Source organism: Beta vulgaris, chromosome 1, assembly GCF_026745355.1.
Source record: "Beta vulgaris subsp. vulgaris cultivar EL10 chromosome 1, EL10.2, whole genome shotgun sequence".
NCBI lineage: Eukaryota > Viridiplantae > Streptophyta > Magnoliopsida > Caryophyllales > Amaranthaceae > Beta > Beta vulgaris.
The window spans coordinates 6,171,916-6,185,667 of NC_079202.1; the positions used below are offsets into that span (position 1 = coordinate 6,171,916).

Sequence of the window (13,752 nt, forward strand, 5' to 3'; positions counted from 1 at the left end):
ATCTGAGTTTGGGCTTAAGTTTACCAATGTGATGTACACAAGCACATCGGTTGCACTCAAAGTATTTGACAACATGCCGCATTGAAGTCAGAATGTTAGAGGCTCCTTTTCCTTTTAATGAGCTAATGTTCGTTGTGCACTCTAAGTGCTTGATAGAATGTTTGGTTAAGTTTTATAGCTATATAATGCTATCATTTTGTGATCATGATTGTTGTACTCTTATAATAAAATACCATATTCATGCAGAAACTCTAACTAATTGGGTCATCTTCCCAACTTCTCTCTAAATGAGACCTTATATGTGGACAATAATCAAGTAAAGGAAAGTAGTTACTTCTATATGATCTGAACTCCACTCTAGCAAAATCTATTTCTCATGGCACTCCTAATACTAATGACAACACCCTCATCAAATATGAGCAAGCCTCATTATTGGTACATAAACTCCAGTTCATATACTATTATGCTCTTTATTTAGGCAAATCAGGCTGAACTAACGATATGTGCATTAACGACTAACTGTAGGGGAAAAACGAGAAGTAACACAACAACCAGCATGACTATCTCTCTCATCGGTCTATCTACGACCTAAGTGGATCTGCCGTTAGAGAGAAGCAGGCCCCAAATTAACAATCACTCTTGTCGATTTACGACCTAATAAATGGATCTGTCTTTAGAGAGAGAGAAGCAGGCCCAAATTGACTATCTCTATGGGCGGTCTACGACCTAAGTGGATCTGCCGTTAAGAGAGAAGCAAACCTCAAATTGACTATGTCTGTTAACAGTCTACGACCTAAGTGGATCTGCTATTAAGGATAAGCAAACCCTAACGATTAGTGATATACTAATCCACTATTAAGTGAGAAGCAGAATATATAGACTATTGCTCCTGAAATTCTGTAGACAATCACTGAGGATTGTGCATGCAAACCTTAACCGAGTACACTTGTCTTGTATACATGCAAACCTCCAAATGCAGAACAAGAGATATTACTAAGCTCATGATTTCTTGAAGCTATGCTCTTTATTTTAAGCTTAAGTATGGACTAGTATTTCAATAAGGCAGATCATAAACTTAACTTCTCCCATTAGAGGGAGCAAAGCTAAGTCCTTCTTCCTATAGCATTTATGTGAGCACAACTTATGTCTCGTTGTGAAATTACATGCATTTGTCAAGCTTTGTCTTATAAATATTTTTCTATGCATTAAAGTGGCCAAATTTAAATTGGGCATAAGTAGAGGTCTAAAATTGACACAAACTACCCAATTAATATGTTAATCTTGCAATTAGTGTTAGTTAGATTGCTTCAAATATGCTTATGTGAAGAATCATGACTACATCCATAGCAAATATTTATGACACAAGTAAAGGAGCATACATACTCCTATTCATAGCATACTTTGTACATGTTAGCCTATACTACTCTTAAGCCGACTCAAACTCGACTTAAGAGTAGAGGGCTAGTAAGTATGTCATAATAGTTATTGGCTAAAACATTGCAAAATAGAATAATGTTTTGACTAAGTCACCTGTCATGTCATCAATGATAATGTCAGACAAATGTTACCTCATATAAAAAAAAAATTGTTGATGTCACTCTTAAGCTGAACATAAACTCAATTCAGGGGGGGGGGGGCTAGTGAGCATATGACATCAGAAAAAATTTGAGTATTAGTTGCTCAAATCATCATAGAAATGTAAAGTTAACAAAGTGACTCGGCTGTTAATTGTTAAACTACATTCTTTTCTTTCAAGCTAAAATGAACCTAGCAAATTCCGACAAGGATCCATGTATTGTCAGCTGACGATTAGCATCTTGTCATTCAAAAAGTAGCAAGTGCAATGGTACAAGCTCGACACCATGTATTGTCAGCTGATCGATTAGCAACTCGTGGCTTGAAAAGAAACCAAGTGCAACGGTACAAGCTCGACATTATCTTTGTAACACTAATTCCGAGATTGTAATATATAGAAAAGCCTTAAGGCACACTCTATAGCTAAATTATAAAGCATCCAGCTCAAGTTCAATCTTCAAGCGAACTTAGACCCGGGGGGCTAGTTGTATGGGAATAACAATGACGCGACCTAACGCGGTGTCTATATTCTCAATCACCTTAACAATAACATACCGACTCAATACGAGTATGATCATTCCTCTATCTGGAATAACTCGTTATGTGGCCCATAGGCCCTAAGCGACTCATTTACACTATTTAACCTAATAAGTCACCATTATAAATATGGGACTAAGGGTCAAGGTAAGGGGATCTCTATCCACTCTCCACAAATTACCCTACTTTCTCAATGATAGTTATCCATCTTTGGGTACTGAATTGAGCGTCGGAGGCTCCGTTACAGGGACCCACCCCGTGCTTGGAGTTCATCTTGCAGGCACATCTAACCGGCAAGGTTCAATGATTGTTATACATGACGGCTTCGTAATATCAAGTACCCTTTTGTTCAATACCGAAACAAGATCTATCAAAAATGCTGAGCCATAGTTGGGATCCTTAGACATCAATTTTCCTTTAGTTTTCTCACTTCACTTTGGAGGAGAACCAAGGCGGAAGCCCAAAAGTATGAGAGGGAAATGAAAAAATGGAGAAAGAAACTAAGAAGTGGATTAAAATATTAAAAGGTGGATGACATGGGTGGAAAAAGAGAAGAACGTAGATGAGACATATTACCAAGAGTAGAAAAAACATTGTATAGATTACTCCCTCCGTTTCTTGTTAATTGCTACATTGTGCAGGCACGATATTCAAGACGTTTTTTTAACTCTTAATATCTCTTACTATTTTTAAGTTAAATCATAAAAAGTTGATATTATAAATCTACACGAATCTAATCAAGACCATACATGGCTATATTTTTACTTATACAGAAATCAAAATAATCGGTCAAAGTTAGTAGTTGAATTTCCCAAAATAGAAATGTAACAATTAAAAAACGGATCAAAAATGCATAGATTAAATAGAAACAAACAGAATAAAAGCCAAAAAAAGAAAATATTTTCTTGAAAGAATTCGACCTTTGTCCACAATTTACTTCACCCGGCAAGTTGGAGAATACAATGTAGTGCCCAAAAATCCTCACTTGGAGACCGATGGCGTATTCAAAAAAAACAAAGTAGAAAAAAGGAAGAGATGCACATCATCCACCCCCAATCACCATTGTTCAGTTGTTCATACAAAATGGCAAGAAAAAAGATGTAAATACAGGACATTTTGGTCAGCAAGTCCAGGATGTAGATCTTTTGACACGAGAACATATCTGTTTGTCTTCCTCAAGTGAGACCATACCCAAATGAGAAGGGTCCTCCAACATCATCTTTGCTACTAAGTATCCTGCAATAGACCAAGTTTGGTTTTTACGCGCTTGCTTCCCAATGAAACGACCAGTCTTACCGTCATAATATTCAGGCCATCCATCCTTCAGCAACCGGGCTTCAGTAAGCTCAATTGCTCTTTTTGCTATCTGTGGCCTTCCACTCTTAATGCACGCAGCTGTCAGAAGCCATAGTAGAACTGCATTCCAATTCCAAGAGATTTATAATTTAGTATAAACATTTATTTGTTAAAATAAATGTCATTTTTCTAAGGAGAAGCTAAAAAATTGTTACAGGTTTCACTTTGCTGTTTCTAAGACTTACATTTACTCTATTTTCGGATGCAGTTTTCCATTTATTGGCTTATAAAAGCAGAAATAAACAGCTAACAGTGTTTTTTATTTTAGATTTCTTCAGCTATGATAACTACATAGACCAAATACTATGATCCATCAATTTTAAAAGAAAAACTACTGAGAAATAAAAGTAAAAATATTAAAAAAAAACTAAGCCATAGTTATCTTAGTAATCGATAGTTTTCTAAAATTTTGCTGAGTTTCTTCTTTCATCCGAATTCCCAAACACACTATTTACAATGAGATAAAGTATAATGCTACTTATCCACAGAACAACTGCTGGAGCTGGATGTTCTGAAGCTCACTTCTGCATCATATGATGCTCTACTAATTCGCAGAACAAGTTCCTGCTTGTCTGTGAAGTTAATTATACTGAAAAATATTCAGCTGAGCTATCCCTCTTTCAAATAATGAAAACTTTATCTTTTGTTTTTTATATTAAGCCAAACATCAGAAATTAGCAAAACATTTTCATGGCTTAACAGACTAAAAACGATCATGACCACAAAGAAAATCAAACACTAGAGTGTCTTCCATTCAACTGAATTTGACTAAACTGCGGTAAACTGAACTTACCTGAACTTACCGTTGACTTCTTTGATTTACTTTTATAACTTTCTGAAGCTTAACTGAACTTATTTTTTTTCTATAATAAATTGAAATAAGTTGAACAAAACTTTACCTACACTACCTAATTCAGTAGTAAGTAGATTGGCATAGCATATCCCACTTTTAAGGGGTGAGTTGAAGCAAGCAGAAAGGGGAAAAATAGATCTCTATACAGCTACCAAATATATGACTTTGTAGTTTGAGATAGCATATAAAAGAAACAACAGAGCAAGGTACTTCACCTGGCCATGAACCACCATTGTGGTAACTCCACCGAGTATTTTTTGGATCATATCCAGTAATTATCTTCCATTCATGACCCTCCAGAGCTGGATAGCTGATTTTAAGAGGCATTTCACCAACCAATTCATCCCATCGAGCTTCAATAAGATCCATAATTGCTGAAGCCTGCTCTGGGGTTGCCATAGAAGACAAGATAGCAACACAATTCCCCAGGCAGAACCACCGGAAATCCATCCTTGCTGGGCTGACATTGCCAATAAAGTAACCACCCTTCACAGGCATGAAGTCAAATACCCAGTCTTCAAGAGAATCCGGCATCACATTGAACTTGTTGACTGCTGTGTGGGAATACTCCTCAGTTTTAAAGCGATAGATGCAGTTGAGTTGCTTCAAGTCGAGCCAAAAGTAGTTTCTCATATGATAGCTCAAGGCATGAAGCCGCTCAACAATTCTCTGGATGAACTCTTTCCCTTCTCCCTCAGGCCTAAGCAATTGCAAGGCACACCTTAAAGCCATGAAGAAGAGGGCTTGGATTTCAATGGGATAACCATAGATACCCTAATGACAAATGAACTTAATTTTAGTTCAAGGGTACAGAAAAACAATTATATGAAATAATCTTAATTTTAATCATAAATCAACATAAAAATTTATATGATTATCCAGGTTTCACATTCTTTTATGAAAAAGGGTGAATATATGGTGCAAGAAATGAACTGCCTTTTGGATATTATATATAATAGCGAGATGACAGGAATAGAAATCACCGTGTTATCAAGAATTCAATCATATAATGCATGACATGTTACTAGTCAGTTCTAGATTTCAGAGCCAGAGCTTGTCAAACAACAAGGAATATTGTCAAGAATCTAATGTCTTCATGCACTGTCTTACAGTGAAGTGAATGACTCCAAAGTCACAGTATCTACAAAACTAAGATTAGATCTACTCCCAAAAGACAAAAATCAGATCAAGTGAGCTCAAAGACATGGCAGGTCAACAGCATTCAACTAACATGTTTACTAATCCCTCTGCCCTTGATAAACTTTCGCATTTGGCTTTTGCACGGAGATCAAGAATAGTAAAAGTAGAAAAAAACAAAAGCAAGAGGAAAGTGTGGCAATGGTGAAAGAAAACGGACTGCAGGCCTGGAGAAGCAAAAACGAAACAATATTCTAATTTAATTGAATAAGAAACGTGAAGTTCATTTTGGGACATCCCAGTAAAGAAAAAGTGAGGTACGGAAAGAGGACTGGAATGTAGTGTTTTGACTCTAAATATAATAATGTGTGCAAGAAGGCTACAAACAGAAGTCTATTTCTGCAGTCTGCTAGCTGATACACCTCTCTGTCATCTAGGCCTCATTGACTAGGAAAATGGACCTTACAAGAAGAATAGGAGGGAAACATGTTCTGAACATAGAATCACAGCCAGGGTAAGCTCACAGTAAATGACAAGGTGCAACAGAAAGGCAGATAGGTCTATCCAACATACTAGCATATGAAACGATTGTATTAACAAAGAAGGCGAGGAGACGTCATGCATACGCTAAAGTACATCGTCAAGAAGAGGTCTAACACAAGCCATTTTGTAGCTTACTAGTAAGCTACTGATCCCTGAAGCAAACAGAACTAAGGATAAAACATTTCAACTAAAGGACTCTCTTAGCCAGGATCCAACAACGATGGAAGTTGGAACCAATTTCAGCAATAAGGACATCACTTCTCAGAAAAGTAACACTTGAGATACAAGAAAATAATGAACATCACTATTGTACATCTGATATATAAATCATCAGTATCATAAACTTAGACGGAACAATAGACGTCCCTTGAAGGAACTTTTGGAACTCCATTTCTTCTCTAAACATAATTCTAAGATTGTGTATCACTGAAAGTCCAAAAGAGAGGAAATCCCACACTAATCCTTGATGTCACACCAAGTTGCTAAGATATGTTATTTACCGTATGTCCTAATTTCTGCTGTAAGCTAGCTGAAAGCGCAGCTAGATTTTCAAAGAGGCTAACTATATTCAAAGGTTGCATATGTCATCAATCAGATGCAACCGTAATTGGGGTGGGCATTTTTCACACACACACAGCATGGATGACGCAGCTACTGTACTGCTATTGCAATTATTCCATGTAAATGTAGTTGACATGCAGCATGGATGATGCAGCTACTGTACTACTGCAATTATTTCATGCAAATAATTAGAAGAGGTGGTTGACCTGGCACGTAAACACTTATAGAGTATTATAATGACAAATCATATTTAACAATATATAAAATGTCATTTTCCAACATATACTTGAGGCTAAAGCTGGCAAGGAACAAACCATTCTACGATCGATCATACAGCACCCATCTGCACACAGAAGGGTTGGGAAAGTATCAAAGCCTTCTGAAAGACATATGCCCAAGATAAGACGAATACCCCTCTGGCATTCTGGCTTATCAGCCAGGGAAGAGTCTCCAGTTGATTTCGTATACGCACGTAGCAAGATAATCCACCAGAAACCAGAGTCAACAGGAGCTACTCTTCCTATGGCAGCCTCACCAAAATCAGCAACCAACGTCTCAGTGTTCCTGACAGCATCATGATGTACTTTGAAACTAGCAGGCATGACACCTTCACCTAGCTTGAATAAATCAACCTTCTTCTCCCATGACTGGAGGCGGAGGGTCTTGATAAGAAAGTTCTTCACTATATCCGGTTCTCCATTCATTAGAAAGGCCAAAGCACTTGGAACAAAGTCTCTCACAAAAACCTGCAGAAAGCACATACATTAGTAAATCAGGACCTGTATATGGAAATTCGGAAAGTAATATCTTAAACGAAAACCACAGAATTCAAAGAGGACTCGAGTTCACAGTAAGAAACAAACACCACCTTGGAAAACAAACTGAAAGCCGATCTAAAATATGTACTCAATAATCATATAAAAAATTTCACTTTAAAAAACAACATCCATTTGCCACAACCATAGAAGAAAGTGAGTTCCTTAGAGCCTCAAGCCTCCCAAAAATATGAAACAGTCAAGCAGAAGAAGCATTCTATTTCAGTATTAAGGTTACATTTACTTAGCTTTCACACAAACAAACCATAGGATTGCACATAGCAATATGAAGTTTTTTAACTAATGAAAGAACCATGATGTTCACAGTGATTAAAAAGTCAATTCTACAACACCCTTTAAAACACCATATGCATTAGATAATTATTCCTCATAACATGAAAATCATATAATAAAAACATTTAGCATATTAGAGATTGATCTGAAGCTAATTTCCTTTGTTCATATGACCATCATAAACTCGAGTTGCAGCTAAAAGTTTGTTACAACATCTATATCCTGAAAACATAGTATGCAATTACAATGATCATTGTCACATATGTAGATCCAAGTTAAAACTTTGTGTGCTTTACAAGCAAAGCAAAAGAAAATTTCACCTGATCATAATTAAGCTTTTCTTCAGAGTGGTCTACAGCAGCAATAGTACCAACTGGCTCATTCCTGAAGTAAACCATCGATCGCCTCAATGCTTCCCATGCTTCAGAAACAATAGGATGTGTCTCAAACCCATTTTCTGATCTTGGTGTATCAAAACCAGACCTTCCACCAGATGAATATATACTGTCAACGGGCTCGAAAACCCGAGACGAATTCTCTGAATTCCTGTAAAAGGGTCTAGGGGACATTGTAATTGACAATTCACTGAAGGATTTCTCATCAAAGGATCGCTTCCTTTCTGTGATTATGGGTTTGGGTTTCTCAGAAAATCTTGAGAAATCATCATCAGCAATCTCAAAAATTGCGTTGCTAGTGCTAACTCCACCATTTTGAGACATGATTAGACTTGGGTATCCCTCAAAAATCTACAAAAACAAGGAATGAAGATGTTTCAATTTTTGGGTTCTCCAAATTAATTGGATTAGTATAGTATAACAACAAAAACATAGCAGTCTCAATCAATGAAAAGTCAACCTAATGTAGTAAACTCACAAAGATTTAACTATTCTAAACCAAGTAAAACATATGAAGAAGAAGCATGTATAATTCTCAGATTTGGTATAATTTCATTTTCATAGATTTGGTAAAAGGGCATGTGACATAATCAAAAATCATAAAAAAAGTAAGATTATTTGTAGATCTTACGTTTCAGCTATTTCTTTAACAGAAAGTAGAATCACATTGGTTGACCAATAACCCAATTAAAAACAAAACAAAACAAAAAGAACATTTTTACTGTACATTATACTCCTAAAAGTACAAAACAAAAACAAACAAAAATCACCACAAAAAAAAAGGAGGAAATGAACATCGCAAAAAAAAAAAAAAAAACATACCAGAGAATCAAATAATCGATATTAACCAAAAATGAAAATTGCCCAAAACCCTCTTGAAGATTTAACAGGAGTATGAAGAAACTCAACCAAAATGAACAGAGGAAATTATTAATGAGAGTCTAATAAATGAGAAGATATAAACGTGATTTGTGAGTGATATTTATAGGTGGGGATTTTTAATAAATCCATGATAGTGTGCAAATGGGGAATCTGACGCGGATTGGTTGACAAAATTGACAGGGCTAAAGGATTTTGATGTAACTTTTGGTGGCAATTTCGGGGATGTTAGGTGTATTAGAAGGTATAGACGTTTTCCGGAAGGGAAATATATTGGATAATAATATACAGTACACATGCATCATGAATTGAAGAAGATATTCTTAATGAAAATATTGTCACTTTCAGCATTGTATGAAAGGATTATATCTTTCCTTTAATATGCCTCTTTTTTGTTTTCTTGTAAGACTTTTCTATCCAATATATTTCGTGAGGGGATTGAGGAGGCATAGCATATTTGTGGTAGGAATATTATATACTTATATATTTTGAATACTTCTATCAAAAGAAAAATGTTATTTTAAGAACTCGAGGATAATGCAAGTATTATTGTAAACCTCTTTTAGTTGTTTGGGATCAACTAGATTGAATTTGGATGAAAGATTTATATGTTATATCATAATTTTAATTGTAAATATTAAACGGTTATTTTACCAAGTAAGCTAAGGTTTCATGAAAATGTATTAGTTACCCTTCTTGTTTCAGAATTGCACCAGATGCCTTTGTGGTTTAGATAAATACATCAAATATCCTTAATAACTAACAGTAGACCTGGGCATGGCCCGGGCCTGTTCACGGGCTGGGCCCTCGGGCTTTGAGAAATGGCGGGCCGGGCCAAATCCCGTGAGTGGCGGGCCGTGCCGGGCCGGGCTTGAAATTTTCAGATTTTGTCCACGGGCCGGGCTCGTGCCTCTTGCGGGCTGGCCCATGTTTTATGTTCTTTTTTAGGATATTTGACAGTTTTAGGCTAAAAAACAAAGGAAAGGAGCGTTCGGCTCGCGGGCAGGACCACGCGGGCTCGTGCCGGTGCGGGCTTGAAATAAATTTGTTTGACCGTGACAGGCCCGCGGCCCACGAAGCGGACAACGGGTCAGGCCGGGCCGCGTGCTGGCCCGGCCCATGCCCACCTCTAACTAACAGCCGTAAACTTCGTTAGTTATTAAGCCTAAATCTACCTAATTAAACATAATCAAACCTAATTACTAACTTTTTTTTTATTGTTTTCTTCTTCCTCATCTTTCTCTATCCTCCCTCCTTCCTCCCATGCCAGCCTTCTTCCTCCCCCTTCTCTCCGCCCTCCCCTTGAATGCCCTCCATACAAAAATCGAACCATGTTATCAAAGCTGTCAACCCCAAGCTATAAATCCCTCTTACTTTCTCATACTCTCTTCTTTCTCTTTCAACCTCCCTCTAACAATCTTCTATATTTCCTCGCCTGGTGTGCTGCTACTCCGGTGTTGTGACGCCACCTCCGAAATATCCTCCGCTAGTGCATCCCTCTCTGACATTTTTCAGGTTGTTAAGATGGTTGTCTCTCGCGATGGCCTTCTCTCTCTCCTTGGTTACTAAGTTGTTGCTTCCCAGTTTTTCTCCTCTATATGTATGATGCTCCGCCACTAGCAACTGGAGCTGCATTACCAGAAGCTCGTTGCTACTGCTCTATTTCCTCGCCGTTGGCGCATTATTTAATTGGTGGAATTTAATCTCCTCGATTATGGCTAGGTACAATAGAGTTTTCTTGAGAGGACTGAAATATTAACCCAATGGGGTCTTTTTGAGGACATGTTGGTGGGAAGAGGAGGGTTACATAGGGTGGCTAGGCAAGCAAAATTGACGTCATGGGTGAGGTGGTTGGTGGGTGGGGATTCTGAAATGTAGGAGGGAGGTGTTTCGAGGCTGGGGAAGGGGAATTTTAGGGTTGGGTTTGTAGGTGGCCAGGTGAGGGTTAGGAAGGGGAGAGTATGGTTTTGAGGGCTGGGTGGCGGGAGGTTGGGTGGGGGTGGGTTTATAAGTGGGATGGTTAGGGATTTAATTATTAAGGTTAATTAGAGATCATAAGTATTTAACTAGTTTTAATTAGAATAACTAGGATTATTTTGAAATAATCAGCTAGGTTAATTTGCCTTTGATAACTAACAAGAACTTGAGGCAAATTAAGATGAGAATAAGATGTGGTACTCTGCTTGTGCTATCATAAGGTGAGCAAACTCATTCGCTTCACGATTAGTATCAAGAACAATGACGGGCTCGTTGTAAACATGCCCAATACCTAAACTACCCAATAGAGGATAAGTAAAGTGTGGATTCCACAAGGAAGTAAGGTTAAGCAAGGGTTAATTCGCTAATTACAATGAGTTAAATCATAAGCTGACCCGGGGGTTGATTGATCCAGGCCCTCGGTTTAGTCTTTGATCCTCTTCTTTTCCTCTTTCGATCTCCTTAATGCCCCATTATTTCTTCGATTACTTGCCTCGGGTTGTGGGAATGTCCTCCAAGCATGGTGGTAAGTCTTGAAATCAAACCAAACACCTAAAGAAAACGCACAAGGGAGGAATATTGCACAACTTAAAGGGAATAGATAGAAAATTAGCCTAAAGTAACTCAAACATTGCTATAAAACCCATTAAAAGCTAATCTAAGGCTAAGTAAATAAGCCAAACTTCAAACAACCACCCTCATGGCGTGATTCTCATCTTGCTCCAGATTTTTTAGAAGCTTAACAATAGACATGGCATCGCATTCAACTTCTAACTTGAAATAGCTACAATCCCAGACAATCTTGAGGCCTTCCCTAATGGTCAACAACTCAGCAGCTTCAAGGGAAGGGCTTCGATCGTTTTGGAGAAGCCAAACTCACATATTCCCAAAGTTATTAAAATCGCGATTCAAATCTTAAAATCTTACGATTTTACGATTCAAAATATGGTAGACGATTCGATTCGCGATTCTAGACGATTCTATACATTTCTGTTGACTGGCGAAAACCTCGCAATTTTAAATCATGCTAAGAAAGAAAATAAGAGATATATATTATTAGTTATTGCCAATATAGTGGGTAAACAACTATTTTTTCTAATTTTTAGGTCTTTTAACTTATAATTTTAGCATATTCAATGAAGATTGAGTACAATATCTTGATAATACATGTTTGTAGCATCTTACGATTCTACGATTCGATTTTACGATCTGATTCTAAAGGTTGTTTTCGATTCAAACTAGAATCTCGATTTTAACAACATTGCATATTCCCTTGTAATCCAAGTCATTACATAGGGTTGCTGCTAGGAGTAGCACACATCCATTGAATGAGGGTAGTGATTATGAGTACGAGTCTTACCTAAATAGTCCATGTAACTCAGATGATGATGCTGAATGTGGTTTCCTCCTTCCCCAACAACCAGCTCCCAAGAAAAAACCTAAAGTACATAGGCACCAAAACAACCTTATGTTGAGTAGTTTTGAAAATGACACATCTTTCCTTTTAGGACAAGAATTTGAGGATGTTATAGAGTTCAGAGAAGCCATCACTACATACTGTGTCAACCAAGGGAGGGATATAAATTTCTCTAAAAATGATAAGAAGAGGATTATTGGGGGTAGATGTAAGGCGAAGGGTTATCCTTGATACATACGGGCTTCCTTTGATAGTGGGAAAACTACATTCACTGTGAAAACTTATGTGCCAAACCATAATTGTGGGAGGATTCTTATTGTAAAAAAAGTACATGCTGTCTGGATTGCAAAAACATACCACACTAAGTTTAAAGTCAACAAGTACATGAAGTATAAGAAATAGTTGACACCATATGGTCAGAATATGGTGTTAAAACATCTTTATGGTTGGCATTAAAAGCAAAAAGGAAAGCTCAAGATTTAATTCTTAGGGAGTATAAAGAGCAATATTCTTTACTTCATAGAGATGCGCTTGAGATAAAAAGATCAAATCCCAAGAACACTATAAAATTCAAGCTTGACAACAATGTGTTTGAAAGATTATACATGTGCTTTGCTACCATTAAGAAGGGTTTCCTAGCAGGGTGTAGACCTTTCTTTGGAATTGATGGATGCTTTCTGAAAGGCCCATTTGGAGGTCAGTTATTAGTGGCTGTGGGGAGGGATGGAAACAACCAAATGTTTCCTATAGCATGGGCATATGTTGAAGTTGAAAATACTGATACTTGGAGTTGGTTTCTTCAACTACTTGCTGATGATTTAGAGGCCATAGACGGGAGTGGTTACACTATCATGTCAGATCAGCAAAAGGGACTTCTAAAAGCTGTTTCAATTGTTTGGCCCAAGGATGAAACAAGATGTTGTGCCAGACATGTACATTGTAACTTTAGACAGGTCTTTGGTGGTGGTTTGTTGTACATAAGGAGATTTTGGAAAGTAGCTAAGAGCACTACAGAAAATGAATTCAAAGCTAACATGGAATTGTTCTCATCTATATCTATAGAAGCAGGGCAAGATTTGATGAAAATAAATTACAAAAAGTGGGTTAGGGCATTTCTTAATTTCTTCTCAGTCCCAATGTGATAGCATAGACAATAATATGAATGAGGTATTCAACGCTTACATATTATCATCTAGACATAAGCCTATGATTACTATGCTTGAAGATATCAGAGAGGGCTTAATGGAAAGGTTACATAAGAAGAGGGATTTCATAGCTAATAAAGACATTGTTATATGCCCTAGAATTCAACAAAAGTTAGATAAGGCAAAGGTTGATGCTCGGGGATGGTCTGCTTTCTGGGATGGTCACTGCTCTTATGGGGTTAGAGAAGGAGCAACCCAAACAAGATTT

The 13,752-nt window shown here is 37.3% G+C and overlaps 1 protein-coding gene across 1 annotated transcript; it reads right to left on the reverse strand.

The window, feature by feature from the left end:
* Positions 1 to 2,990: 2,990 nt before the first annotated feature.
* LOC104905111 (probable alkaline/neutral invertase B) lies at positions 2,991 to 9,284 on the reverse strand. Its single transcript, XM_010693556.4, has 5 exons — positions 8,889 to 9,284; positions 7,992 to 8,417; positions 6,877 to 7,308; positions 4,537 to 5,095; positions 2,991 to 3,528 (listed from the first exon to the last, which is right to left on the reverse strand). Exons 2-5 carry the CDS (start codon positions 8,388 to 8,390, stop codon positions 3,233 to 3,235), a joined length of 1,686 nt encoding a protein of 561 aa, XP_010691858.1. The 5' UTR covers positions 8,391 to 8,417; positions 8,889 to 9,284; the 3' UTR covers positions 2,991 to 3,232.
* Positions 9,285 to 13,752: the final 4,468 nt, after the last annotated feature.

Excerpts from the sequence above, each read along its gene's own strand:
- LOC104905111 (XM_010693556.4), bottom strand. The coding sequence starts at position 8,390 with ATGTCTCAAAATGGTGGAGTTAGCACTAGCAACGCAATTTTTGAGATT. Across the intron at positions 7,309-7,991 it reads AAAAGCTTAATTATGATCAG|GTTTTTGTGAGAGACTTTGT; the intron begins GTGAAATTTTCT and ends TGCTTTCTGCAG. Across the intron at positions 5,096-6,876 it reads GTATGATCGATCGTAGAATG|GGTATCTATGGTTATCCCAT; the intron begins GTTTGTTCCTTG and ends ATTTGTCATTAG.